Source organism: Myotis yumanensis, unplaced genomic scaffold (assembly GCF_028538775.1).
Source record: "Myotis yumanensis isolate MYYU_CA2020_CCGP unplaced genomic scaffold, mMyoYum1.0.hap1 SCAF_11, whole genome shotgun sequence".
In the NCBI taxonomy this organism is placed as follows: Eukaryota; Metazoa; Chordata; class Mammalia; order Chiroptera; family Vespertilionidae; genus Myotis; species Myotis yumanensis.
Window position 1 is genome coordinate 40,760,958 of NW_027223762.1, and position 27,953 is coordinate 40,788,910.

The window sequence follows — 27,953 nt, forward strand, 5'->3', positions numbered from 1 at the left end:
TTTATATATCATTCTCTGAAGAAAGGGCATATTTTATTAATCTGCAGTTCCTTAGCAGTTAATAATAAAAGCAAGGTATATAGTATCAATAAGTCCGATTGCTGGGCCCAAAGAAAACTCAAAATATTTTAAGGTGAATTTGTTTCTTTTTCATTTGATTCATCTTCCTTAACCTAGAACCAAAAAAAAAAAAAAAAAGAAAGAAAACAAAGAGAATTTAAGAATTAAGAAAATAATTAGAAATTGCTATTTTATTGTTTTTAACATTACTTTCTTACCTGAAATACTCTATTCTATAATAATGCAAGTCAATAAAAATAAATCTATCAATAGCCCCAAAGCACAAGGTTTGCATCGTAACCTGGTATCCTAACAACATAGAAGCAAACTGAATATTAGCAAATTAATTAAAAGCACTGTTCTCTTTTCCTTGTCGCAAAAGAGGCAATAGCAGAGTCTCAGCTGGTCAGAGAAGACTATAAAGATTAATTGGTATTTCCTAGTCATAAGACTAATGTAATTGATTACCCCCCTCCCTAACAGAACAGCATCTTATTTATTTAAATATATTCTGGGGTTCTATACCAAACTGTAAAAATATACATTAGAAAAATGAATCCTGAGCCCTGGCCAGATAGATCAATTGGTTAGTGTCGCCCAGATATGCCAAGGTTTCCAGTTCGATCCCCCATCAGGGCACATGCAAGAATCAACCAATGAATGCATAAATAAGTGGAAGCTTTCGCAGGTTTGGCTCAGTGGATAAAGCATCAGCCTGCGGACTAAAGGGTCCCAGGTTCAATTCCGGCTAAGGGCACATGCCTGGGTTGTGGGCTCAATCCCCCGCAGTGGGGGCTTGCAGGAGGCAGCCAATCAATGATTCTCTCTCTTCACTAATGTTTCTATCTCACTCCCTTCCTCTCTGAAATCAATAAAAAATATATATTAAAAAAAATAAGTGGAACAATAAATTGATGTTTCTCTCTATCTCTTCCTTCCTCTCCCTCTCTAAAAATCAATCAATAAAAAAATTTTTAAAAGAAAAATGAATCCCCAAAAAAAGTAAGTAAACAAAATATATTGGCAACTATTTTATCTTACTCAGATAAAAATTCATTTCAAACCTTAAAAAAATGTTAAGACTTTCATTTCTAATAAGTTAATAAAACTAATGAATACTTGAAGAAAAAAAAATTGTCTTTTCATGAGTTAATATATTACTTAAATAATAAAGAACAACTCCTTTGGTAAGGAAGAGAGTTATATAAACCGAAGAACTTTTTTTCTCTTCACCACACCTACTACAATTAAATGCCAATTCAAGTTTACAATCTGACAGCCAATTCATCACCCCACCCTGGACAAGTAAACAAAAATGTTCCTTTGTCAAGCCACAGTGTCAGCTAATGTAATTTTTTTAAAGGGATATGGCCAAAAAAAAGAAAAGGCATATGGCAGAAAATGGAAAAAAATGTTTGTTTGTTTTTAAATTTAGACAAATCTGGTTCTGATCTGAGACAATCAATGGAAAAACAATTATCTAATGGTTTCTCTTTTGTGTTAAGTAAAAATGGACATTTACTTCCAAGGAATTGATATTTTATATCCAATCTCAGCAACACCCAATCCAAAGAATTTTATCAATCAACTCCCATTTTAGGCAGAATATTCCTAATTTTGGAATACCATTTCCAAATATTTAATGCAAACTATGTAAGAACATGAACAACACACAAGGCTAAGTGTTGCAGAGGAATACAAAGACTGAGATATGTATGTGGGTAAGCTCTCAAGGAACTTACCCACAGACATAAAGTGAAACAGACACAGAAAGCGGCTTTGGACCAAAGTAGAGCTTAATTTTAAGCTGAGGACTTAAAAGAGGAGCTCAAAGAGAAGATGGCATGTGTTGTACCAAAAGGACAATTTTTTTCTTAGCTTCAATATTTTCTACTTTTCTCCTTTTTACTGAATTTATTGGGGTGTTACTGCTTAACAAAATTATGTTTCAGATGCACAATTCCACAACACATCATCTTGTACAATGTATTGTGTGTTCATTCTCCCCAAGTCAAGTCTCCTTTCATCATCATTTTCCCCCTATACCTGCCTCTACCTCCTCCCACCTGAACTCCCCCAAAACCGGCAATCCCCACAAAAGGACATATTTTAATACTACCCAGCAATGAGTGATTCCCCAAAGGCACTAAAAGGAGATGTCTTCTCCTTAAAGGCACAGAATTACCTGAAGAGTTTTTCCAAATTTCTAACTTCCACATACTCTTTCCCTTCTTGATAATCTCTCTCCATAAGGCCATGTCTCCTGGTTGAGAATCACTGCAGTGAGGGTGACTATTACTGCTTAGAAGATGCTGTGCTATATTCCTTAAGTAACTTGGGGCAGAAAAATGCTGACAATAGGCTATAGATAAAGCTCTATTCTACTCAATAAATGCTCTGTTTTGCTGTAAAACAAAGAACTATGATCTCTTGATGAGCTTCTTTTTTTTTTTTTTTTATATATATATATATTTTTTAATGTATTTTATTGATTTTTTACAGAGAGGAAGGGAAAGAGATAGAGAGTCAGAAACATCGATGAGAGAGAAACATCGATCAGCCGCCTCCTGCACATCTCCCACTGGGGATGTGCCCGCAACCCAGGTACATGCCCTTGACCGGAATCGAACCTGGGACCTTCCAGTCCGCAGGCCCACGCTCTATCCACTGAGCCAAACCGGTTTCGGCTTGATGAGCTTCTTGCCTGCACATCTAAGAACAAGTAGTGGATAAATATGACGTACTGGAGCTGTTCTTCTAAAGCAGTGGTTCTCAACCTTCTGGCCCTTTAAATACAGTTCCTCATGTTGTGACCCAACCATAAAATTATTTTCATTGCTATTTCATAACTGTTATGTTGCTACTGTTATGAAGCATAAGGTAAATATCTGATATGCAGGATGGTCTTAGGCGACCCCTGTGAAAGGGTCGTTCGACCGCCAAAGGGGTGGCGACCCACAGGTTGAGAACCACTGCTCTAAAGACTTCTAAATCTCATCTACAAAACACTATGATGTTTTGAATCCACTTCTAATTTTTTCACAACCAAAGCAGCAGTATGCCCTGAGTCTCAATTTCCTATGAACAAAATAGAAATGGCTCAATTAATATACCATACTATTAGGAGATTAAATGAAGTAATATTTGTAAAAATGCCTGGCACACAGTAGGTATTCATAACACTAAAGTTAATTCTAAATTAAAGAGTCATAAAGTCTGATAAAAATTGTAACACTAAGATCCAGCCCTTGAAGAAAATGTCAGGTCATGAATTGCTTTTCTTCTCAAATGTTTATTTTAAATCTATTTGATATTTTAATATTAAAACCATTGCATAATATTGGCATACCTGTTCTACGCCTTCTACTTCTGGAATATAAAACTGCAGCATGTTCTGAATTCCATTTTTCAGAGTAATGATTGAACTAGGGCAGCTGGTACAAGAACCTTGGAGTTTCAGCTGTACGATACCATCTTCAAAGCCCTTATATATTACATCTCCTCCATCTTCCTGCACAGTTGGCCTGTGGTCACAGTATATTTGTGATATTTAAGAGAATAGAAATTTTCATCAAAAAAATTTAATATAACTAAGAGCTTAGATTTTGTATTGGTAAATTCAAAGTCAGAGTTACTTTTACAATAGAAAATAAATGAGGCTAGTCTCATTTATAATTTTAATTTTGTCACTTTCATTCATATAAATATATGCTCTACTTTTAAATTTAGTCTTGCTTATTCATTTTTTCAGCATTTAAAATTTCAAATTTCCTAATAATTATAGTAATTACCTAAGATATACTCAATTTCTTTTGGGTGAATACAGAGAATTTGACACATGCTAGCTTTCTTTTTCAGGTAAACTTTTCATTGAAATATAACATTAATAAGAAAAATGTAGAAATCACATACAATCAATTCAATTAATTTTCTCAAATAAATAAACATCTTTGGGTGAGGATTTAAAAACAAAAGGATATGCATATGTTCAGATTTAGCAGAAAATGCTAAATAGTTTTCCAGAGTTATATGAACTTATATTCCCACAAGTGGTATAAGAGAGTTCCTGTTGCTCTACATCCTCAATAGCAATTGGTGTTGTCAATCTTAATTATTTTAACCATTCTTGTGGATGTGCAGTGATAGTTCATTGTGGCTTTAATTTGAATATTCACAATGACTAATGAGGTTGAGCACTTTCTCGTGTCTAGTGGCCATTTGGCTACTATAGTTTTTGAGTAGCTGCTCCAGTGCTTTCATAAAGAGACCGCTTCAGTCTCTGAATATTTGTTTTCTTAACAAATTGTAAGAGTTTTAAAATATAGTCTGTCATATCTACACTAATAAAAGAGAAACATGGTAAATAGCGTACGACCGCTACCCTTTTCATTGGCTAATCAGTGAGTATATGCAAATTAACTGTCAGCCAAGATGGCAGCCGGCAGCCAGGCACTGAAGCAAGCATGAGGCTTGCTTGCTGTGGACTCCAACGTTCCCCGCCTCACTTGCCGGCCTCTCAGCTGCAACTCTAAGCAACTATGTAGCAAATAAGAAGCTAAACAAAATGCCAGAAACCAGCAGGACTGAAAGCCAGCTGGACCGAAACATTGTATCGGTGTTTTCAGCAGCGAGGCCTCAGAGCTAAAGCTGGCCCAGAATAAAAAAAAAAGAAAACAAGGAGCGGTTGGGAGCTTCAGTCACTCGCTTCAGGAAAACAGCCCTCAGCCCCTCACCCAGACTGGCCAGGCACCCCAGTGGGGACCCCCACCCTGACCCAGGACACCCTTCAGGGCAAACCAGCCAGCCCCTACCCATGCACCAGGCCTCTATCCTATATAGTAAGAGGGTAATATGCCTCCCGGCACCGGGATCAGTGGAGCAGTGAGGCTCCCGGCACCGGGATCAGCGTGACAGGGGGCAGCGCCCAATCCCCTGATTGCCCTGCGGCTCTGTGTGTGACAGGGGGCAGGGCCACAACCTCTCTATCTGCCCTGCTCTGTTAGTGACAGGGGAAGGCACCCCAAACCCCTGATCAGCCCTGCTCTGTGCCTGATAAGGGGGAGCTCCCCAATCCCGATTGCCCTGCGGCTCTGTGTTTGACAGGGGGGAGCTCCCCAACCCCCTGATCGGCCCTGCTCTGTGTGTGACAGGGTGCGGCGCCCCAACGCCCCCCCCCCCCCCCCACGGGCCCTGCTCTGTGCCTGATAGGGGGGAGCTCCCCAATCCCCTGATTGCCCTGCGGCTCTGTGTTTGACAGGGTGCAGCACACCAACCCCCTGATTGGCCCTGCTCTGTGAGTGACAGGGGGCAGCGCCCCAACCCCCTGATCGGCCCTGCTCTGTGTGTGACAGGGGGTGGCGCCGCAACCTCCCCATGGACCCTGCCTTGAGTGTGACAGGGAGTGGTGCCCCAACCCCCCAATCGGCCCTACCCTGAGCGTGACTGAGGATGGCATCGCAACCTCCTGATCCGCCCTGCTCTGTGCATGACGGGACGGCGCCCCAACTCCCCAATCGGCCCTGCTCTGAGCCTGACCAGGGGTTGCACTTAGGGATTGGGCCTGCCCTCTGCCACCTGGGAGCAGGCCTAAGCCAGCAGGTCGTTATCTCCCGAGGGGTCCCAGACTGTGAGAGGGCACAAGCCGGGCTGGGGGACCCCCCTCCCCCCACCCCCCGAGTGCACAAATTTTTGTGCACCGGGCCTCTAGTATGTATTATAAATACCTTCTACTCTGTGCTTTGCTTTTCACTGTAAATGGCATCTTTTGATGGAGAAAGTCATAATTCTACTGTAGTCTAATTAATGTTTTTTTCCTTGATTTTTCTTGTGTCCTGTCAAAAAAACTATTTTTGAAAAAACTCAAAAGTGATGCAGATATTCTATTTTAAATTTCCTTTGTGATTTCTTTCTTGACCATGGTCTACCTCTGGTTTGCCCCCATTTCAAGGGTATAGTCCTATAGGGAACCCAACTAAGAGTCTGGATGTTTCTTGAGGCCCCAACCCTCCTTGACTGGTCCTAAACTCCAATTTCTGTTACTCCCAGAACTGTACAACTGTCAAAACTTTGTTTAGTGTTCCAACTGCTTTTTGTTTGACCTCTTAGTCTCTTCTCTTACACAGCTAAGAATAAGCATGTGCCATGTGGAGAGAACCTCTGAGTGTTGGGCTTACTTTTTCTTAACTTCTCTCTAGGATCTTGGCCCTTTAAGTCAAAGCTTTATTGACCCAGAATTTTAATTGTTGTCTTCCCATTTCAACAAATTTGCTAAAAGCTATATGGTTTTTCTGATTCTTAGCAGCTGCCCTAAGCCAGCTTCTCATACTCTAGCCCAGGGGTGGGCAAACTTTTTGACTCGAGGGCCACAATGGGTTCTTAAACTGGACCGGAGGGCCGGAACAAAAGCATGGATGGAGTGTTTGTGTGAACTAATATAAATTCAAAGTAAACATCATTACATAAAAGGGTACGGTCTTTTTTTTTTTTAGTTTTATTCATTTCAAACGGGCCATAGTTTGCCCACGGCTGCTCTAGACTCACACCAAGAATCAGCAAATGCCCAGAGGGAAGCCTCAATGTGCTTTCTTCCCTACCAGATCTTGTTTGCTTTGTTAGCTATTTAATGTCTTCACACACAATTTTTTTAAAATTGTATTTTACCTAGCTTTTCTGGGACTTAACACCAGGGCCATTGGTCTGCTACAAGCAAAAAATCAGAGCAGGAAGTTCTCTACTTATTTAATTTTATTCTTTACGGATAATAGCCTAAAATACAAGTAATCCTCTCCTCACAATCTTCCCAAACACTCTTAATTTTTTTTCTCAGAAATTTGGTATTATAACAATATCAAACCTAAATGGTAACTGTGAAAGATAAAGTACTTTACTGATTATGTTTAGATAGTTTTAAAATTTGGAGTGAATATAGACAACTATCATGGTAACCTTCTGTGGTTTACATTAACTTATACTTCTTTTAAAACTCTAATATAATCTCACAGACAACCAAATGTAAATTGCTATAATGAAAATTGGCTCTGCAGTATATATGATCTCAAGTAGAGAGATAAGCACATACCGTATTCTTGTATCTAATAGTTCTTTAATCATTGCCACAACTTCATCATCTTCTTCAGATGCTAGAAACAATTACAAATAAAACATATTAACAGTAGACATTTCATATCAGGCAAATACAAGTACTATTAAAATAGGATAATTTTAACCTAGTAATTTTAATATTTTATCTATATAATAAAAGCCTAAGCGACCGTTATGGTGGAATGACCAGAACGACTGGTTGCTATGATGCACACTGACCACCAGGGTGCAGACGTTTAACGCAGGAGCTGCCCCCTGATGGTCAATGCGCTCCCACAGGGGAAGCACTGCTCACCCAGAAGCAGGGCTCATGGCTGGCGAGCGCAGTGGCGGTGGCGGGAGCCTCTCCTGCCTCCACGGCAGCGCTACGGAGCAGCAAGCCAAGCAGAAAGGAGCAGTGAGCAGACGGGCGTTAAGGAGCAAGGGGTCCCAGACTGCAAGAGGGACAGCTTAGGACCGTGGGAAGTGGGCCTAAGCCGGCAGTTGGACATCCCACAAGGGCTCCCAGACTATGAGAGGGCACAGGCCGGGCTGAGGGACCCCTCCCTCCCAGTGCACGAATTTCATGCACTGGGTCTCTAGTTAAAAAAATAAAAGCACAGGACATGTAGCTTGGTACGGTGATAAAGTGATTTGAGGAAAATGAAAAGATCATTCCTTCAATTCTCTGAAGAAAAATTAAGGAGTATTGATCAATTCAATATCTGGCAATAAAGGTGAGTATGCCAAAATAACTTAACCTACTAATGATAGTAGGGTTTCAATTTTTTGATCAATACATTTGTAAACTTTCCTCATTCTCAAGGATTGAAAAGTGAAAGAAAAAAAGAGGTTGTTTGGATACTGATGGAAACTTTGAGACAAAAAGGCACACCTACTTTCTCAGTTAAGTTACATTTTCAATTTCTTAATTTTGTGGTTTTCAAAATGAGGATCATACTAAATATAGATATAAGCCTTGTGCTAATTTCCAAAATGTTCTCCAAGTCTAAGCAAAAAGTTGTTTTTAAATTTTGTTTCATTTTTGTTTTTCTTTTACTTTGTAAGGTTATATGCTGATTTTCACCAATGCCTTTTTATTGGTTTTAAATAATTTTGAGAAATTTATTTACCGCCAGGAAAACTAAAAATGTAGACAATTCAAATTACACTATAACAAACACTAGAGTTCTAGCAACAACATGGGCAACAACTATCAATATTAGATTATATTAACTTTGAATCTTTTTTAAAAAAATAAAAAGTAATAAAACTAAAATTCTCTTACATCAGCAAACCTAAGTTCTGTTCCCCACTGTTACTTCCATAGGCAACCACTATCATGAGTTTAGTGAACACCCTTCTAATATATGTTTACATTTCCATGTGTATATTTACACAGATGAGATTCCACAATACACATTGTTCTATACCTTGACTTTCTCTATTTAATATATCTTAAAGGTACATCATGTGCCATATCATCATGTACAGATTTCTCAATTTTAAAAATAGGTACATAAAAAATTTTGTATTAATTTGTTTCTTTAGTTTCTTATTTCAGTTGTTTCTAGTTCACTGCTATTTCTAACAATCCTGCAGCATGCATGCTTGTGTAAAGTATTTATCAGTTTTTTAAGTATATTTATAAAATAAATTACTAGTGATAGGATATTTGGGTCAACAGGTTTATATATTTTTAAAATTTGGTAGACATAATCAAATGGCTCTCAAAATATCATATCAATTTTATGTATATACCCATCAAAAACACAAATAACTGGCCTGGCCGGTGTTGCTCAGTGGTCATTGACCCAGGAACCAAGAGGTCACCAGTGAGATTCCAGGTCAGGCACATGCCCAGGTTTTGGGCTCGATCCCCAGTAGGAGACATGCCGGAGGCAGCCGATCAATGTTTCTCTTTCATCATTGGGTTTCTCTCCCTCCTTCTCCTTTCCTATCTGAAATCAATGAAAATATATTTTAAAAAAACAAACACAAGTAACTGTTTCATGCATAAATGGCATATGTGTGTGTAAATAAATATACTCTCCACTTTTCCTTTATCACTTAATATTTCCTTTTATATATTTTTATATTGATATCTTCCAATCTGGTTCATTTCTTTTACCTACTGAGATATATGTTTTTTAAATATGTTTTTATTGATTAGAGAGATAGAGAGAGAGAGGAAGGGAAAGGGATATAGACAGAATCATTGATTAGCTGCCTCCTGCACGCCCCCTACTGGGGATTGGGCCCAAAACCTGGCATGTGCCCTGACCTGGAATCTAACCAGTGACCTCTTGGTTCCTGGATCAATGCTCAACCTCTGAGCCACACTGGCTGGGCACTGCTGATATATTTTTTAAATATTTCAAAGAACATGCTTCCACATGCTGTCTTGTGTACATTTATAAGACTCATTTAGGGTATATACCTAGAAAATGTAACTGTACCATCTAAAGGCATTATGCAAATGTTTGTGTGTATATTCACATACACACATAACAATATCTTTATGATACTGGAGAAAGGAAAATCTTCATCAAAAACAAATATAATACTTGAGCTAATACTTGAGCTCCATGTGCAATTCCTCTCCTAAGTCCTTTACACAAAATAACTTATTTACAACAAAATACAAAAAGCACAAACACATAAAGGAAAAGATGAATGTATGTGACTACATTAAAAAGAAAAACTGCCACTAGGGCAGCGTGGCTCAGTATTTGAGTGTCAACTTATGAACCAAGAGGTCATGGTTCGATTCCCGATCAGGGCACATGCCTGGGTTGTGGGCTCGATCCCCAGTGTGGGGCATGCAGGAGGCAGCCAATCAATGATTCTCTATCATCACTGATGTTTCTATCTCTTTCTCCCTCTTCTTTCCTCTCTGAAATCAATAAAAATATATTTTAAAAAAGAAAAACTGTGTTTGCTTTGGCAACACAAAAACTAAAATTGGATTGACAAAGAGAAGATTAGCATGGCCCATGAGCAAAGACAACACACAGATTCATGAAACATTCCATATTTTCTTTAAAAATCTCTGAATGACAAAAGCTATTCTAAACACAGAGAAAAGATAAGGCGTGGTTATGGAGATGGTATCTGCTAGAAAAAAACTAACAAAAAACTGACACTCAGGCCAAAACCGGTTTGGCTCAGTGGATAGAGCGTTGGCCTGTGGACTGAAAGGTCCCGGGTTCGATTCCGGTCAAGGGCATGTACCTGGGTTGCGGCACATCCCCCCCGTGGGAGATGTGCAGGAGGCAGCTGGTCGATGTTTCTCTCCCATCAATGTTTCTAACTATCTATCTCTCTCCCTTCCTCTCTGTAAAAAATCAATAAAATATATTTAAAAACAAACAAACAAAAAAAAAAACTGACACTCAGAATACTTCTTAAAAACCTGGTAAAATTGATACAAAAAAGACATGTAATTCAATTTTTAAAAAATAGGCAAAGATTATGAACAGGAAATATATTGAGAAGGAAAATAATGACCAGTAAACGTATGGAAACCTTCAGGCTCAGTATCATAATACCAAGGAAATGCAATTAAAACAAGGCACCATTTTACACTTAAATACTGGTTAAAAAAATGTAAGACACTAAGTGATAATAAAGATATAAGAAAGTAAATTCTTATACACTGCTGAATTGTATGTACATTATAACAATTTATAATACAGCAATTCTACTTCTAGGAATATACGCTATGCTCTGGCTAGTGTGCTCCGTGGTTAGAGCATTGCCCCCACACCAAAGAGTTGTGGGTTCCATTCCTGATCAAGGGCATGTACCTGGGTTGCAGGTTTGCTCCCCACCTGCACTGGTTGGGACACATGCGGGAGACAACCAATCGATGTCTCTCTCTGTCTCTGTCTCTCTCTCTCCTCCCTCTCTTCCTCTTCCACTCTATCTGAAATCAATGGGGAAAAAAAGGAATATATATGCTACAGAAACTCTCCACATATGCACAAAGAGACAGTACAAAGATGCCCACTGCAATATTTGTAATAGAAATTGCACAAATAATTCACTTGAACATAAACAAAATAATTAACTGTAGTTTATTCATATAATGATTATCCAGCACTTAAACTAAATAGAACTACATTTTTTTCAAAATGGATGTATTTCAAAATGTTATACTCAGTGAAAAAGAGGAAAGTTGCATATAACACAAGTTATTTAAAGTTGAAAAACAAAAACCAATGTTATATATTCCCTGCAGAGACTTGTATTTGTAATAAATGTTTTAAAACAAACCGAGTTTAGCCCTACCTGGTTTGGCTCTGTGGATACAGTGTCGGCCTGCAGACTCAAAGGTCCCAGGTTTGACTCTAGTCAAGAGCAAATGCCGGGTTGGGGGCTCGATCCCCAGTAGGGGGTGTGTAGGAGGCAGCCGATCGATGATTCTCTCTCATCATTGATGTTTCCTTCTTTCTCCCTTCCTCTCTTAAATCAATAAAAATATATTTGGGGAAAAAAATTTTAAAACAAACAGAGTTTACATACATCTCTGGAAGCAGAAAGGGAAAAGGGATGGGGGTTGTAGGGCTTTGGCTGTGTCTTTAATATTTTATTAAAATATGGATTTAAAGCAATTATAGCCAAAAATTAACATTTGTTAAATCTGAGAGGAGGCAAATTGGTAAGCTTTATACTATTTTCTGTATGTTTGAAATTTTTTATAATTGAAAAATGTACTTTTGTGTAACAGATTCAATTTATTTACAGATTTTCAAAAACGATGGGCAAAACTAGTATATATGAAGTTTTATTTCCTCGGAATTGGTTCCAGAGCTAAATATAGTACAATGATAAAAATCTGTACATCCATGATTTCTGAAATCAAAGCAAATGAGAAGAATGTAGAAAAGCTTCTTTTTAAAAAAAAGATAAATATTAATTACCCAACATATCACCTGCTTCTCCTGAAGATGTTTCCTCAGTGACTAAGGGTAAGCCAGATGCAAAGAAATCCATGATTGTTGCATAAATATCTGGTTTCAGTAAATTCCAGTCTAACTCTTCACTTTCCTGTAAATATTTGAAGAAAAATGCTAAAATTTCTACCCAAGGGCATAGACAAATATAAAACAAGACTTCGTATCTTTTAAGCAACTTTTATGTGTGTGTGTGTGTATGTGTGTGTGTGTGTGTGTGTGTGTGTGTGTATATCCTGTACTATGCAACAGTACTCATTTCTGGAGAATACATGTCAGGTCCAGTTCTTAAAGAATATGGCTTCTAATGACTTTCAGAAGATACTATCCTAGAACATTTCTCATTCATTCATTCATCAAACTTGTACTAAGTGTGCTGTATGTATATCATACCCTATATAGGGGATATCAAAATGATAAAAAAAATATTTTTTCAAGAAGTAAACACAGTTAAAATACAGAATAAGGACTCACTATGTTAATGAGGATAAAGAGGCCCTGGCTGGCGCTGGACAGTGTTGTTCAGTGGTTAAAGCATCAGCCCGCACACTGAAGACTCTCGAGTTCAATTCCCGGTCAAAGGCACGTACCTGGGTTGCAGGTTCCATCCCCAGCCCCAGTAGGGGTGTGTGCGGGAGGCAACCAATCAATGTGTCTCTCTCACATCAATGTTTCTCTCCCCCTCCCTCCCAATCTCCCTTCCACTGTCTCTAAAAATGGAAAAAATATCCTCAGGTGATGATTAACAAAAAAATAAAAGAATTAACCAATGGTCTTGGCTAGGTAACTCAGTTAGAGTGTTGTCCCAATATGTCAAGGTTGCAGGTTCAATCCCCAGTCAGGGCAGATATAAGAATCAACCAATGAATGCATAAACAAGTGGAAAAAATCACTGCCTGTCTGTCTGTCTCTCTCCCCCTTCCTCTCTCTCTCTCTAAAAATCAATCAATAAATATTTTTTAAAATTTTAAGATTTTATAAAGGGCTGAATTAAAAAAAAAATCAACTAATGAATGCATAAATAAGTGGAACAACACAATGTATTTCTCTTTCCCTCTCGCTCTAAAAAAAAATTAATAATTAAAATTAAAATATATATAGAGGATAAAGAAATATCCCATTCTTTTAAATAGGATATAACTGTTTGATCAAATACATAAGATATCTGACAACTATTAAAAAATTCAATTTACATATATTACTTAAGAGTATTGACAAAATCCAATGACACAACTGTAGAACCAAAACTTCTAACATGTCTTATCCATGGCTACTGGGCTAGAAGACTTGTGAACTGTCAACAAGACCAGTATCCTCGCCCTAACCGGTTTGGCTCAGTGGATAGAGCGTCAGCCTGCAAACTCAAGGGTCCCAGGTTCGATTCCGGTCAAGGGCATGTACCTTGGTTGCGGGCACATCCCCAGTGGGGAGTGTGCAGGAGGCAGCTGATCGATGTTTCTCTCATCGATATTTCTAACTCTCTATCCCTCTCCCTTCCTCTCTGTAAAAAAATCAATAAAATATACAAAAAAAGAGCAGTATCCTCAAGAAAGAATCGATAACTATTTCACCCCCAAATCTGACCGACTAGTTGATTCCATTAAAAAAATAAAGGTATAATTCTTAAACACCTAAATAGTACTAATGTCTAAAAAGAGAAAGGCAGGATATATTGTTTTAGGTTTGTTTGTTTTTTAATATTTTTATTGATTTCAGAGAAGAAGGGAGAGGGAGAGAGAGAAACATCACTGATGAGAAAGAATTATTGATTGGCTGCCTCCTGCATGCCCCCTACTGGGGATTAAGCCCATAACCCAGACATGTGCCCTGACTGGGAATTAAACCATGACCTCCTGGTTCATAGGTCGTCGCTCAACTACTGAGCCTTGCTGGCTGGGCTACTGTTTTAGATTTTTAAAGGAGAGCTCTTCAGTCTGACCAGGTAGCTCAATTGGTTGAATGTCATCCCGTACACCAAAATGGTTGCGGATTCAATTCCTGGTCAAGGCACATATCTAGGTTTCGGGTTCAATCTCCAGTCGGGGTGTGTATAGGAGGCAACCAATCAATGTTTCTCTCACACATTGATGTTCCTCTCTCTCTCTAAATCAATTAAAAAATACACACACACACCTCCTCAGGTGAGGATTTAAAAATAATTATTTATTTATTTTCTTTTACATTTAATTTTTAAAATTTTTTTTTTATTGCTTAAAGTATTACAAAGAGTATTACATATGTATCCTTCTTCCCTCCCCCCTTGACATTCCCCCGGCCTCCCCTACCCCCCAGTGTCTTATGTCCATTGGTTATGCTTATATGCATGCATACAAGTCCTTCGGTTGATCTCTTACCCCCCCTTCCCACTCCCCAACCCTTTCCAGCCTTCCCGCTGTAGTTTGACAGTCTGTTCAATGCTGCTCTGCCTCTGTATCTATTTTTGTTCATCAGTTTATAATGGTCTTTATTATCCATAAATATTAAAAAGAAAAGGAAATAGTTTTTCTAGAAGGAAAAACTATTAGATGAAGTCTACTCAGACTCTCAGGAAACTGTTGGCTAGGGTCTATGCTTAAAGACTACAAAAAATTGAGGCTACATGCATAAGAATGATATTTTAATATATTAAATAAGCCACCCCCATCTTGGTTGGGTTAATTTGCATATAGTCAGCAGAGATAAATGGGCACTGCTATGGATACAAAAGCAAAACTAGTGACATGCTTTAGTGATTGGGAATGGGAACTAGTTAGAGGTAATGTTCTAAAAAATTATTGGAAGATGGACCAAAGGGCTACCTCAGATCTTCAGTAAACATTGGGTTCTACTGAGTAAGGAAATCTTGGTAACAAAAAGAAAAATTTCCTGAAGTTGAATGAGACAAAAAGGCAGCATATAAGCTGAAAATACACTTACACATTTAGAAAAAAATGATAAATGATGCATAAAGAAGCCTCAGAATTATTAATTACAGATCAAAAGGGAAACAGGAAATCACTAAAGATGTCAGGTAAATGGAATAGTCCATAATGAGAAAGGTTAACTGAAAGAAAACAAATGCAGTCTGCTATTCTACCTATTAAATATCAACGTGTGCCCTCATTCGGAATATTATTTATTAGCTGTCATGTCATTAAGAAAAACTAGTGGAGCTGAAGAAATTTCAAAAAGGGTAACTAAATTATGAAGGGGAAGGGAAATGAAAGATGACTTACCAAAATCAAATCAAGAACAAAAACCCTGTAAGATATAATCACATGTTTTTATCTAAAAAAATCTTATATAGCATAGACTATATGTTAAAGAACTAAATAAAAGTGGCTTAAAATAAATACATAATTTCCTGCTTGTAAAATAAAGACTAGTTGCAAGAATTAAACCAGATAATATATGTAAAGCATTCATGCCATAGCCTACATGTTAGAGATATTAAATAAATGTTGGTCCTTTTTTCTCCCTCAAAAAATATCAAAGAAAGAAAACTGAATAACAAGGATAGGCCAGTGTCTCTAAACTGAAAAGACTAGAGAGTAGTTAACACAGATTTGCTCACTATGATCCTACATTTATGGGAAGCCACTTGAAGGCTGAAAATTCAATTTAGACACTGTTTCCTTCTAGAAAAATGTATTTGAGTGCACTATATGCCAGGCATTGTTCTAGGTAATCTTTTTTTCTTTTTGTTTGTTTTTGTTGTTGTTGTTGTTGTTCTAGGGGTCTTCACAAGATGGACAATTTTTATTTTTACAGAGTTTATATTCTAGTGCAGGAAAGACAAGGAATAAAAATAAAAAAAATATGATTAAGATAAGCGCAATGAAGAAAATCAACAAGGGCCCAGCTGGTGTGGCTCAATGATTTCACGGGGACCTATGAATCAGGAGGTCACGGTTGGATTCCTGGTCAGGGCACATACCCGGGTTGCGGGCTTGTTCCCCAGTAGGGGGTGTGCAGGAGGCAGCCAATCAATGATTCTCTCTCATCACTGATGTATCTATCTTGCTCTGCCTTTCCCTTCCTCTCTAAAATCATATATATATATTTTTTATTAAGAAAAAGAAAATGAACAGGGCAATGAGCTCCTGGGAGAAGTGACACTTTCACAAATATGGTCAAGAAAGGACTTTCTGAGAAACAGCTACAAAAGAATACTGGACTAGATGTAACATGTTAGTGGACTAACCCAATATATCCACTTTTTGGTACATGAAGAACTCAGAGTAATCCTTTAAAATTGCTTAAGAGGAGTTGAAAGAATACTTTTTATTTTGATGGAAATTATACAAATGATTAAATTTGGTGTATACATGTCAATTGATTTAAAAGGATACATAGTTCAAATTTAAATAGTTCATTTCTCATTAACCTAGTAGACTTAAATATGAAACAGCCTTTTCTAGCAGATGCCATGTTAGCTGTTGCAATGGGTAACGTAAGAACTTAGAGTCCACTGCTTTTATGTATGAAACTCTGAAGGGTTATTGCAGGACAGAAGAATGGGTCAGATGCCATGATGTAAGTGCCCACTTTGAAAGGAGATATATATATTCAATCATTCTGTTGGTCAAATATATATTTTGTGTGATTATTTCCTTCTCTTTTTACTCTATCAATTTACATTAAAAATTAGTAAAAATAATACTTGGAAGCCTAAATTCTAGACTTGCCAAGGTTAAGTCTTGGCTCTGCTATAGGCTACCTATACAATCTTGAAGCTCAAATTTTTCCCTTTTAAAAAATGAGGGATCTGGAAATTATATTAAATAATTAACTTAAGAAATGTGAGAAGTAAACTTAACTTGAGATTTTTTTAGGTAACCGTATGTATAAAATACATTAAGAATGGAAATTCTGGAGACCATTTGACTCAGGAAAACTAAAAGTGCTTCACATCTTATTTTATATCCCCCTATGTTTACCTTTGTGACAGTGATGAAATCTGGTCCAAAGAAGACACTTTTTACTCCTTCAATCCTAAATAATTGCCTGTGAAAAAAATAAGAGATAATAAAATGTTTAATTATGAAAAGTTTACACATAAACAAAAGTACAGAGAAAAATCAAAGAACTTCCATGTACCCATCATCAGTTTCAAGTCATGGCCAATCTTGTTTTATCATCTTCCCCTACAATCAAGCAATCCCACAATAAAAATATAAAACATTTTTATTACTGCAAAAGATCCCTCATTGCCCTTTGCATTCACCCCTCTTGCTTTACCTCCATGTTCTATTAACTTTTGTTTTATGGAAATAACTTTTTACTTTTGCTTTAAAAAATGTTTCCAGCTTCACTGAAATATAACTGACACAAAACATTGTGTAAGTTGAAGGTGCACAACGTGATGACTTGATATACATATATACTGTGAAATGATCACCACCATAAGGTTAGTTAGCACATCTGTCACCCTGGTAACTATTGATCTTTATGCCACTACTGCTTTGTCTTTGCTAGAGTTTCATATTAATGAAACCATACAGTCTTTAAGTCTGGCTTCTTTCACTTATCATAATGCTTTTGAGAGTCATCCTTGTTTTTTTGTATGAATAGTTCATTCTACTTCAGTGATGGCGAACCTTTTGAGCTCGGCGTGTCAGCATTTTGGAAAATCCCTAACTTAACTCTGGTGCCGTGTCACATACAGAATTTTTTTGATATTTGCAACCATAGTAAAACAAAGACTTATATTTTTGATATTTATTTTATATATTTAAATGCCATTTAACAAAGAAAAATCAACCAAAAAAATGAGTTCGAGTATCACCTCTGACACATGTGTCATAGGTTCGCCATCACTGTTCTACTTTATTGTCGAGTAGTATTACATTACTAGTATATGGGCATTTACAATCTGTTTAGTCATTCCACAGTTGATGGACATTTCAGATTTTGGGGGATGAGGTTATTATAGATAATGCTACTATATAGATTTATGTGCAAGCCTTTGTGAGGCATATGTTTTGTTTTTTTGTTTTTAGACATATAATAATCATATTGCACTTACTGTCCTGAAACTTGCTTTCTTCACTTAATAATATGTCTTAGAGGTCATTCTGTGATGGTAAATATGGGTCCCTCTCATCCTTTTTAATATGTGAAGACTATGGATGAACAATGTTTATCTAACTCTCTACTGATTAATATTTTGGTTGTTTCTAACTTATTCCCCCACCAATAAGGCTACAATGAACCTCCTTGCACACACCTTGTGTACATATGCAGGTATTCTCTAGAGCAGTGGTTCTCAACCTTCCTAATGCCACGACCCTTTAATACAGTTCCTCATGTTGTGGTGACCCCCAACCATAAAATTATTTTCATTGCTACTTCATAACTGTAATTTTGCTACTGTTATGAATGATAATGTAAATATCTGATATGCAGGATGTATTTTCATTGTTACAAATTGAACACAATTAAAGCATAGTGATTAAACACAAAAACAATATGTAATTATATATGTGTTTTCCGATGGTCTTAGGCAACCCCTGTGAAAGGGTCGTTCGACCCCCAAAGGGGTCGCGACCCACAGGTTGAGAACCGCTGCTCTAGAGAGTATTTTTCAAGCCCACCAGCAGGTTGTGAAATCAATTATGTAGTGACCAAAATTTTATCTAATAAAATAGAACAGAATAAAAGGAAGAAGAAACAAAATATAAGAATGCATCACACATCGAAAGGGTGAAAATGTCCCATCAAACACTTGTTTCATACAAACACACACATATTATGTGTATATATACATATATATTTGTGTGTGTCTATGTTCACATATATATGGATACCTGTATATGTATATATGTGTATGTAGTGTGTGTATTGAGTCATAACATAAAACATTTCTTATTGTGGCTTGTATCAAAAATTATAAAAAACAAATGCTCTAAGGTATATTCTGACAAGCAGCATATTTAGGTCAAGGAAATATGTATTTTTATTAATTAGAGATTTTAAAAACCATTCTTGAGATAAGCATATTTCTGACCCCCCTAAATGAGATTTAAAAAAAGGGTATATATGGAGAAAATTATTTAAGTGATATTTTCCAAATATCCTCGGTAATCAGTATCAGGCACAGCTTACTAAAAATGTCAATTGATACTGACTCTTATTATAAATAATTTCTTTAGCTATTAGCTAAAAAAAGTTACATTCCAATGATTTTATTGTTTATGCTTTATCGTCTGATATATACTTGTCTCTACTTAGTGAATTAAAAAACTGTCTCAACTGAGTAGTTTGGTTTTTTAATTGATTTAAGGAGAGGGAGGGAGAAAAAAGAGAAACATTGATGTGTTGTCTCCTGGGGATTGAACCTACAACCTGGGTATATGCCTCCTGGGAAATCAAACCCACCACCTAATGGTGCACGGGACGACGCTCCAACCTAGTAAGCCACGCCAGCCAGGACTTAACTGAATAGTTTTGTTTTGTTTTTAAATCATCCCATATCTGATAACTATTATAATTTATAGTTGTGAGTGGAATATTTTATAAATGACTCCATTTGAGACATCTAGAAATTCAGCTATCCTTAAGAATTAAAAAAGTAAGCTTTCATTCCTTATTAAAAACAGTTTTAAAGATTTAGAATGGAGCCCTGGTCCATGTGGCTCAGTTGGTTGAGCTTCAACCTATGAACCAGGAGATCACAGTTCCATTCCCAGTCAGGTCTCATGCCTGGGTTGCAGGCTCGATCCCCAGTAGGGGGCATGCAGAAGGCAGCCGATCGATGATTCTCTCTCATCATTGATGTTTCTATCTCATTCTCCCTCTCCTTTCCTCTCTGAAATCAATAAAATACATTTTAAAAAATAAAGATTTAGAATGAAAATTAACCATATTATCAATTTGATGGATTATTTTTCTTAAGATATAAATTTTTATATCGTCACTAGAGGCCCAGTGCACGAAATTTGTGCATTGGGGGCGGGGGGCGGGGGGGAAGAGGTCCCTTAGCCCAGATTGCAAGAGGGCGCAGGCCAGGCTGAGGGACCCCAGCGGTGCACAATCGGGGCCGGGGAGGGACTTGGGAGGGCTCCAGGGCATGTCCAGCCCATCTCGCTCAGTCCCAATCGGCCGGACCCCAGCAGCAAGCTAACCTACCAGCCAGAGCATCTGCCCCCTGGTGGTCAATGCACATCATAGTGAGCGGTTAAGTGGCTTTAGCATATCATTAGCATATTACACTTTGATTGGTCCAGACGACCGGACACTTAGCATATTAGGCTTTTATTATATAGTTTGATACAGATCTCTCAATACATCACTTTTCAGAAGAAGACTTTCCTAATATCAATTCTTAGTTTTTTACCCCTTATCTGAAAAGGAAGTATTCTCTGAAAAAAATGCAGTGCACATAAAAATGCAATAGCTAAATAAAGCTGCCTTAACCCCAAAGTCAGTTAATTACGTTTCTTGGTAAAAGGAAGTGAAAACTAGTAATATACCTAGCCAGAGGGGAGCGAAATGCTGTAGCTGGCGTGGGGAAATCCATGGTCCTTGTCTCAAGAACTGGTTTTCCAGGAATAAATTTTAAACTGTTGGGATTTGGGGTATCTTGTGTTTGAATGAACATGTGTCTCACTAAAAGAGAAAAAAAAGAAGAAATAATGTTAATCTGGACAATAAAGTAGTTAACAATTTATGGACTATGAAATGCTCATTTTCAGAGACCCAAAGAAGTAAGAAAAGTCAGTAAAAAGAAAATAAGACTTTACTGTCCAAACTGACAAAATAAGAATTTTTAAAGATAAGAAGGCAATTTACCAATATATTTAGGATAACTGCATTGAATGCATTGAATTTTGTATTAATTTTGATTATTTAGATAGTTTTGCTACTCAACAGATTCTATTAATATCCTATACTTAAGTAGAAAGGTATATATATATTATAATTCAGGAATCATATATGTATTCTATTTGGTGACTTAATACCAATGGCTATCATAATCATAAATCATCATCACTGTGATATTAATATAGTAAAATGTTACATTCTCTTCTTCCAAAGTACTACCAGCCTTTTAAAGACAAAAATTTATAATAATAACTACTATTTATTGTGTGCTTAGTAGTTACATGCCAGGGACTGAATTGAGTGCTTTTTTTTAAAAAAAAACTGATTTTTAGAGAGAGAAAGAGGAGATGGAGAGAGAGAAAAACATCAATGTGAGAGTGAAACATCAGTTGGCTACCTCCTGCACACCCACTACCAGGGCATGTGCCCTGACCAGGAATTGAACCAGCAACCTTTCAGTGCCTGGAACGATGCCCAAATGAGGCAAACCGGCCAGGGTGGGTCCAGTGCTTTAAATGTAATTAAGCCTTTAACAACCTATGAAGAAGATACTATTATTCCCATTTTACAAATGAAGAAACTGAGGCTTACAGATAAGTAACGTGTTACAAAGAGTTAAGTAACTGCCCAAACAGTGGTATAGAATTAGTGACACTATAAATTATCATGTAAGTGGGAATCTATGTGACTTACTTACTGGAATACTTAAAAATTATCTTTTCAGCCCTGGCAGATTGTGCAGTGGTTAGAACATCAGCTCGAGGACCAACAGGTCCGATTCCTGTTCAAGGGCACCTATGTGGGTTGCAGGTTTGATCCCCAGGCCCAGTCAGGGTTAGTGTGGGAGACAACCAATCAATGCATCTCTCTCACATCGATGTTTCTCTCTCTCTCTCCCTCCTCCCCTTTACACACTCTCTAAAAATCAATGGAAAAAAATATCCTCAGGTGAAGATTAACAACAACAACAACAACAACAAAAATATTGTCGTTATAGGTTCTGTTCTTTCTTCTAGGGCCATGATTAGATTGAGAATGAATTCATTAAAGCAAGAAAGAACAAAATCTTTAATTCCCTACCTTGTTAATATAACAACAGCTTGTAAGACAAAAGGATAGATAGTTAGTACTGGGGTTTTAACAGTTTTAAAACTATTGAACAGGCCTTTACTATTTATTATGAAAACACACCTTTTGACCAAAAAACACCAATTCTCATCTTAGAGCAGTATACTGAAATAGGTTAATTCACTAGGTTATTAACATGTGCTGGGTCCTGGCCAGGTAGTTTGGTCGGTTGGAACATCATCCGATGCACCAAGGTTGTGGGTTCAATACAAAACCAGTGAGTGCCTGGATACGTCAAACAATGAATCAATGTCTATCTCTGTCTCTTTCTCCCTTTCCTCCCTCTTTCTAAAATCAATAAATTAAAAAACAAACCAAACAAAAACATGTGCTAGGGAAGATGCTAAGCATTCCACATGAATTATATCACTTACTCCTCACATTCTTTCAAAGTAGTTTTTATCCTATTTTAAAAATGAGGAAACTTGCCCTAACCGGTTTGGCTCAGTGGATAGAGCGTCGGCCTGCGGACTCAAGGGTCCCAGGTTCGATTCCGGTCAAGGGCATGTACCTTGGTTGTGGGCACATCCCCAGTGGGGAGTGTGCAGGAGGCAGCTGAATCGATGTTTCTCTCTCATCGATGTTTCTAACTCTCTATCCTTCTCCCTTCCTCTCTGTAAAAAATCAATAAAATATACATTAAAAAAAAATGAGGAAACTAAAGCTCAGTGTCATTCAGCTATTTAAAGTGATAAAACTGCCAATTTTCCAGCACTGACTTGCTTAACCATTGTGCATACTGTCACTCTATACTTATCAATGCCAAGCATAATAGGAAAATATATATAAAATCAGTCTTCCTATCTTGTCATAATCCTCATACCACACATCCTAGAAAAGATAGGAAAATATAAAAAAAGCAAGTTTTATTTTAAATTAGAGGTTAAATCTGGCAAAACATATGGTTGTTATGAAAGTGCTTTTCTTACAAGATTCTAACTTGACAGCTGAAGAACTGTTTTTGCACCTTGCCATACAGTTCCAGCTAACTGATGTTGAGTCATTTCCTTGGTGAAGTAGAAATTAAAACTAAAATTCTATACATTTTGCTTATTTAAGTCACTGTTCTATAAAATATCAGTTGGTGACTTGGTGACCAGACAAGTCCTACAGAAGAGAAAAATTTTGAATGATATCCTCAATGTTCAAGTGCTTGGTTTAAAATATTTATACCTCTAACTAATAAATGCCTCTGAAAATCTGTGTTACAAGGAAACAATTTTTTCAGATGGAACATTAAAAAAAGGGCTTCCTGCAAATATAAAGATAACAAGGTTCTTCTAACTGTGGTTCTGACCAATCATTTCTTGCAACCTTTCTTAATAATTTATTGGTAGCCAAAAGCTCCACACACATTAGGCACTCTTCCAATATTTGAGGAATTAAATCTGGCTTTTATTCTATTCAATCCATTTATGTAAAACTATATATACAGGAAGAAAAAATGTTTAGAAATACTTGAAGGTAAGAACCATAAGTATAAAAAAAATTGTTGAGAGCAAAATCTGAGGTAGAAAAGAATATATGACATCACTATATAAATTTTCTTTTGACAATGAACAAAGCTATTTCAAAAAAGTGATTTGACTGGGTATTAACAATCATTCCAATTATGGTCTAAATTGGGTTCAATTAAAAAATGATTCCCAGGTCCATCATCCAGAAAGATGCCCCTGAAAGTGTCATAAGGGTTACACCAGGATAGAAAGACTGATCTAAAATAATTGTTCCTATTATGCTTGGTACTGATAGGTAAATAGGTAGGCATAAGTTCCTCCAAAACAACACATTAATGGTGCTTAAAGTCAGTATAAAAGACTAAAATCAGCAGCTCTCCAATTTAGAAAGCCTAGGTGACCACATAATTCAGTCCCACAAAAATTTAAAGTCCAATAAAGTATCTTAATATGTTGAGATACTCAGTATTTATACCTAAATTATCTGTGATTCAAGAAGAGAGGCAAGGTACTCCTGGTCTTGCTCCAGTACACAGGGGAGATATGGTCTGTAACCTAATCCAGCTCATGCCATTAGCCAGTCAGTCACCTTCCAGAGCATGGCCACAGGAGGTGCTCAAGGCAGTGAAGGAAATGGAGATGGGCCAGGAGCTGAATCCACTATTACAGCTCCATAAGCACATACAGATAGGTATTTTACACACACATATCCGCCCTTTCCTCCCAAGTTTCCATAGCCACACAATAGCTCCTCCCAATATGACACGACAGTGGTCATATTTAAATAATTTTCAAATCCTATCCTCATACCTATTTCCAATATTAAAGAAAATAAAAGCATATAATACCAATCAGATTGTCAAAAAAAAACCAAAACCCACTTATTTTGACCAGAAAAAAAAGAACTTAAAATACAAATGATTCTTTAAAACACAAATTCATTTGTATCTTCTTTTTACTGTATTTTCATCTCAGAAATCATTTATTAAGCAACTCCTATGTTTCAGAGGATGTGTTATACAAGATACTGAAATTTCATAGCTCTATTGGACACTGTGCTCAGGATTCTTGAAATGTAATACCAATGATATGTATAATCAAATAATTACACCAAAGCATGATGTTATGATACTAAAAAAGCTATATTCTTTTATAGGCATCTGAAGATAAAATTTACAAATTCTCACCTTTTATGACCTACAAAATTTCATCCAAGCACTTTCATTAGCTTCTGAAACACAATTTGCTCTGAAAGAGGTGAAATTTTACCTGTGTTACGTAAGGTTGTAGATAGTGGGACAAGTGGTCTTTGTACAAACTGATGCAGAGGCTGTTTCTTAATGGTGCATGGATTCATCATGTCATATAACCTACATTTAAAAACAAATAAAAATAACATTTTCAGAATCTTTAAGTTGTTTCTACTTCTCATACATAAAACACTATAATGAAAATAACAAAAAAGCCAAGTTTTCATTTTTCTATCTACAACATTACTTTCACTTCCTCAAGCAAGAATAGCTACAATTTAAAAACAAGAGCTCAAGGAGAAATTTATATCCTTGATAACCGAGTGCACACAGGATAGTGCAGTATCTGTTGTAAGAAACAAATATATCTACACTGGTGATTCATAACCTCAAGTTCCAGACTCATAATTAAGTTATGAGTGAAGGAGGCAAAGAACTACAAACTGTTTTTTTCCCTTATTTTAAATTTTTTTTAAATGAGATAATAGACTCACATGGTTCCAAATTTAAAAGGAAAAAAGAAAATACAGTGAAAAGTCCTCCTTCTTTTCTGTTTCTACCACATTTCCCTAGAAAGAGATAACCTATACTATATGGTTTGAAAGCTATTTCAATACTTCAAAAAGTCTAGCAGAAAGTATAAACTGCTAAAGAAGCCAACATCTTTGACTGGAAGCATATTAGTACTGTAACTTTAGCTATTACATTACAACAGAGGAAATGTTCATTGGCTATTTTTGCATGCCTTTGACAAATTAAAAACAAGGAGAGACCTGGCCGGTGTTCTCTGTGGTTAGAGCATCAGCCTGCTCACCAGAAGTCACAGGTTCCATTCAGGTCAAGGGTGTACCTGGGATGCAGGTCTAATCCCCAGTAGAGAGACAACCAATTGATGTGTCCTGTCACATTGATGTTTCTCTCTCTCCTGTCCTGCCCCCCTCCCTTTCCACTCTCTCTAGAAATCAATGGAAAAAATATCCTTACTCCTGCTGTAAGGATTTAAAAAAATAATAAAATAAAAACAAGGAAAAAGGGGAAAAACATTATTACTGGAAAAGAAATAAAAGGAGACTTTAGTAGTGAAAATTTTAGAAATCTGATACAAGTTTTTGAAATGTAGTTTACTGTAAAATATTACAATTTTCATTTCACAGGAATCACTGAGGAATTTTAAGCATATATATGATCACTTTTTGTTTTTAACATCTGATTACTTTTTATGTATATTTTTTATTGTTGATAGTATTCCATGTCTCCCATTTACCCCCCTTTACCCTGTCCTCCTGGCCCCTGCTCACCCCCCAGATCTTCTCCACCCTATTGCTGATGTCCATGGGCTATGAATATAAGGAATAAGTTCTTTGATTTATCTCTTCCAGTCCCCCCAACCCTACATCAAGGTATGTCAGTCCGTTCCATGCCTCCATGCTTCAGGTCTTATTTTATTGGTCAATTCATTTTGTTCATTAGATTCCACAAATAAGTAAAATCATGTGATATTTGTCTTTCTCAAATTGGCTTATTTCACTTAGTATAAACATCTGATTATTTTCACTTGCAAACTCATTAAAGGGAAGGACTGTCTTCATTTCTATGTCCCTGGAGCAGCTAGCATCACGGCCTCAGTTCTTCATCCCTAAAATGAATTTAATATTCACAGCTATCTTATAAAGACTGGGGCAAAGATGGATCCAAATAATCCATGGAAAGTGCTTTAAAACAGTGCCACTAGGCCATGTCGTTAGTGTTCAATAAATGTTAGCTACCACTATTATTATGTAACTAGAGGCCTGGTGCACAAAAATTTGTGCAAGAGTAGGCCTTCCTTCCCCCGGGCTGCCGGCACCGGCTTCCCGGGGCTTCCCTCCTCCGGCCGCAGGCAGGCACCTGGGACCCAGGCTGTCTTCCCTCCAGGCCCCCCTTTGTCAGGAAGGATGTCTGGTCTAATTAGCATATTACCTAGGAATGACTCAAATATAAGAGAGATAGGTAACTAACAAAAAGTCTTTCTACAAACTTAATTCTTTTTATAGAAATGTATTTAAGCTTCAAGAGCATCATTACCACTAAAACTCCTTCAAACGAGATCAAATCCCATTGGGTCCTTTTCTCCTTTTGTTCCAGAAGCGAAGTTGGGGTGCACCTACTTAACTCCTCCGTGCCTCTCACCTAACCCATGTTGGCAGATGATCACTGGCAAGGGCAGGGCGGTGGGTGCAAGCGATGGGGGGAATGCAGGGGTCTGGGTTCTGAGTGCCACCCTCGGATGCTGTGCGGCCTCAGACGGGGTACATCCCCTTTCTGGGCCTGACCGGGAAAATGAAGAAATGAGAGGAGATATGATTTTACGACATTCTGACTTTTCATGTCTAGAAGGCAAAGGAGGGCCGCAGGCGTGGCTCAGTGGCTGAGCAGGGACCTAGGAGCCAGGAGGTCCAGGCTCCATGCCCGCAGGGCACCTGCCGGCAGAGCTGCATCCCCGGGAGGGGCGAGCAACAGGCAGCCCATCAATGATTCTCTCTCATCATTGATGTTCCTCTCTCGCCTTCTCCCTTCCTCTCTGAAAGCAATAAAAACATACTTAAGAAATAAACATAAATAAAAGGCAAGGGATGGCATGCACGTGGTGAAATGCTAGAGGGGCCACACGATTTAAAAATAGCTGTGGGGCGGCAGGGGTCAATGGGGGGGAGGGGACATATGTAATACTTTCAACAATAAAGATTAAAAAATAAATAAATATAAAAATAGCTCTTGCGTTGGGTCTCTACAGCCAGACTCTGCAAACCTCCCCTCCGCAGGGACTCAGGCACGAGGTCCCAAGCCTGGGGCCAGGCGGCGCAGAGCCCACCCCAACTGGGGGCTCGGAGCTGCCGCGGGGAGGGACGCCCACCTCCAGGGCTCAACCCCAATGCGGCGACGGGGGCGGGCCCAAAGGCTCGGCCGGAGGCACCTTTCACCACTCCGTCCGAGGGAGTGGGCAGCGCCGTTACCGCTCTGCTGGCTAAACCCAGAGGCATCCCTACCCGGAGCTCGGGATTTGTCACCTACCGCCTGCGCAACCCGGCGGCACGGGCCGCAGCTCCCCAGCCCAGCCGAGCCGCCGCCGCCATCTTACTCCGAGTGCGCAGGCGTGGGACAGGCCTCCCCTTTCGGCCGAGCCGCGCAAGCCCCGCGCAGGCGCAGTCCGGCCGCGAGCCGGACAGGCTCAGTGG

General features: G+C 37.9%; 1 protein-coding gene and 1 non-coding gene across 4 annotated transcripts; one reads left to right on the top strand and one right to left on the bottom strand.

Annotated features, from left to right (window-relative positions):
- NFU1 (NFU1 iron-sulfur cluster scaffold) lies at positions 1–27,857 on the bottom strand. 3 transcript variants are annotated; one of them, XM_070429388.1, is made up of 8 exons: positions 27,790–27,857; positions 24,758–24,858; positions 20,552–20,687; positions 17,018–17,084; positions 12,078–12,192; positions 7,139–7,199; positions 3,410–3,584; positions 1–173 (listed from the first exon to the last, which is right to left on the bottom strand). In XM_070429388.1, exons 1-8 carry the CDS (start codon positions 27,849–27,851, stop codon positions 129–131), a joined length of 762 nt encoding a protein of 253 aa, XP_070285489.1. In that variant the 5' UTR covers positions 27,852–27,857; the 3' UTR covers positions 1–128. The 3 variants fall into 3 exon arrangements, with proteins under 3 accessions (XP_070285489.1, XP_070285487.1, XP_070285490.1); XM_070429386.1 differs by having other exon boundaries at positions 12,066–12,192; XM_070429389.1 differs by lacking the exon at positions 27,790–27,857 and adding an exon at positions 26,803–26,909 and having other exon boundaries at positions 12,066–12,192.
- On the top strand, positions 10,075–10,181 carry LOC139020197 (U6 spliceosomal RNA). The gene has a single exon (XR_011473217.1). It is a non-coding gene; the product is annotated as a U6 spliceosomal RNA (small nuclear RNA).
- Positions 27,858–27,953: the final 96 nt, after the last annotated feature.

Coding starts and splice junctions, on each gene's coding strand:
- NFU1 (XM_070429386.1), bottom strand. CDS start 27,851: ATGGCGGCGGCGGCTCGGCTGGGCTGGGGAGCTGCGGCCCGTGCCGCC. Junction 24,859..27,789: donor GCCGCCGGGTTGCGCAGGCG/GTAGGTGACAAA, acceptor TTTTAAATGTAG/GTTATATGACATGATGAATC. Junction 3,585..7,138: donor CTATTAGATACAAGAATACG/GTATGTGCTTAT, acceptor CTGTGACCACAG/GCCAACTGTGCAGGAAGATG.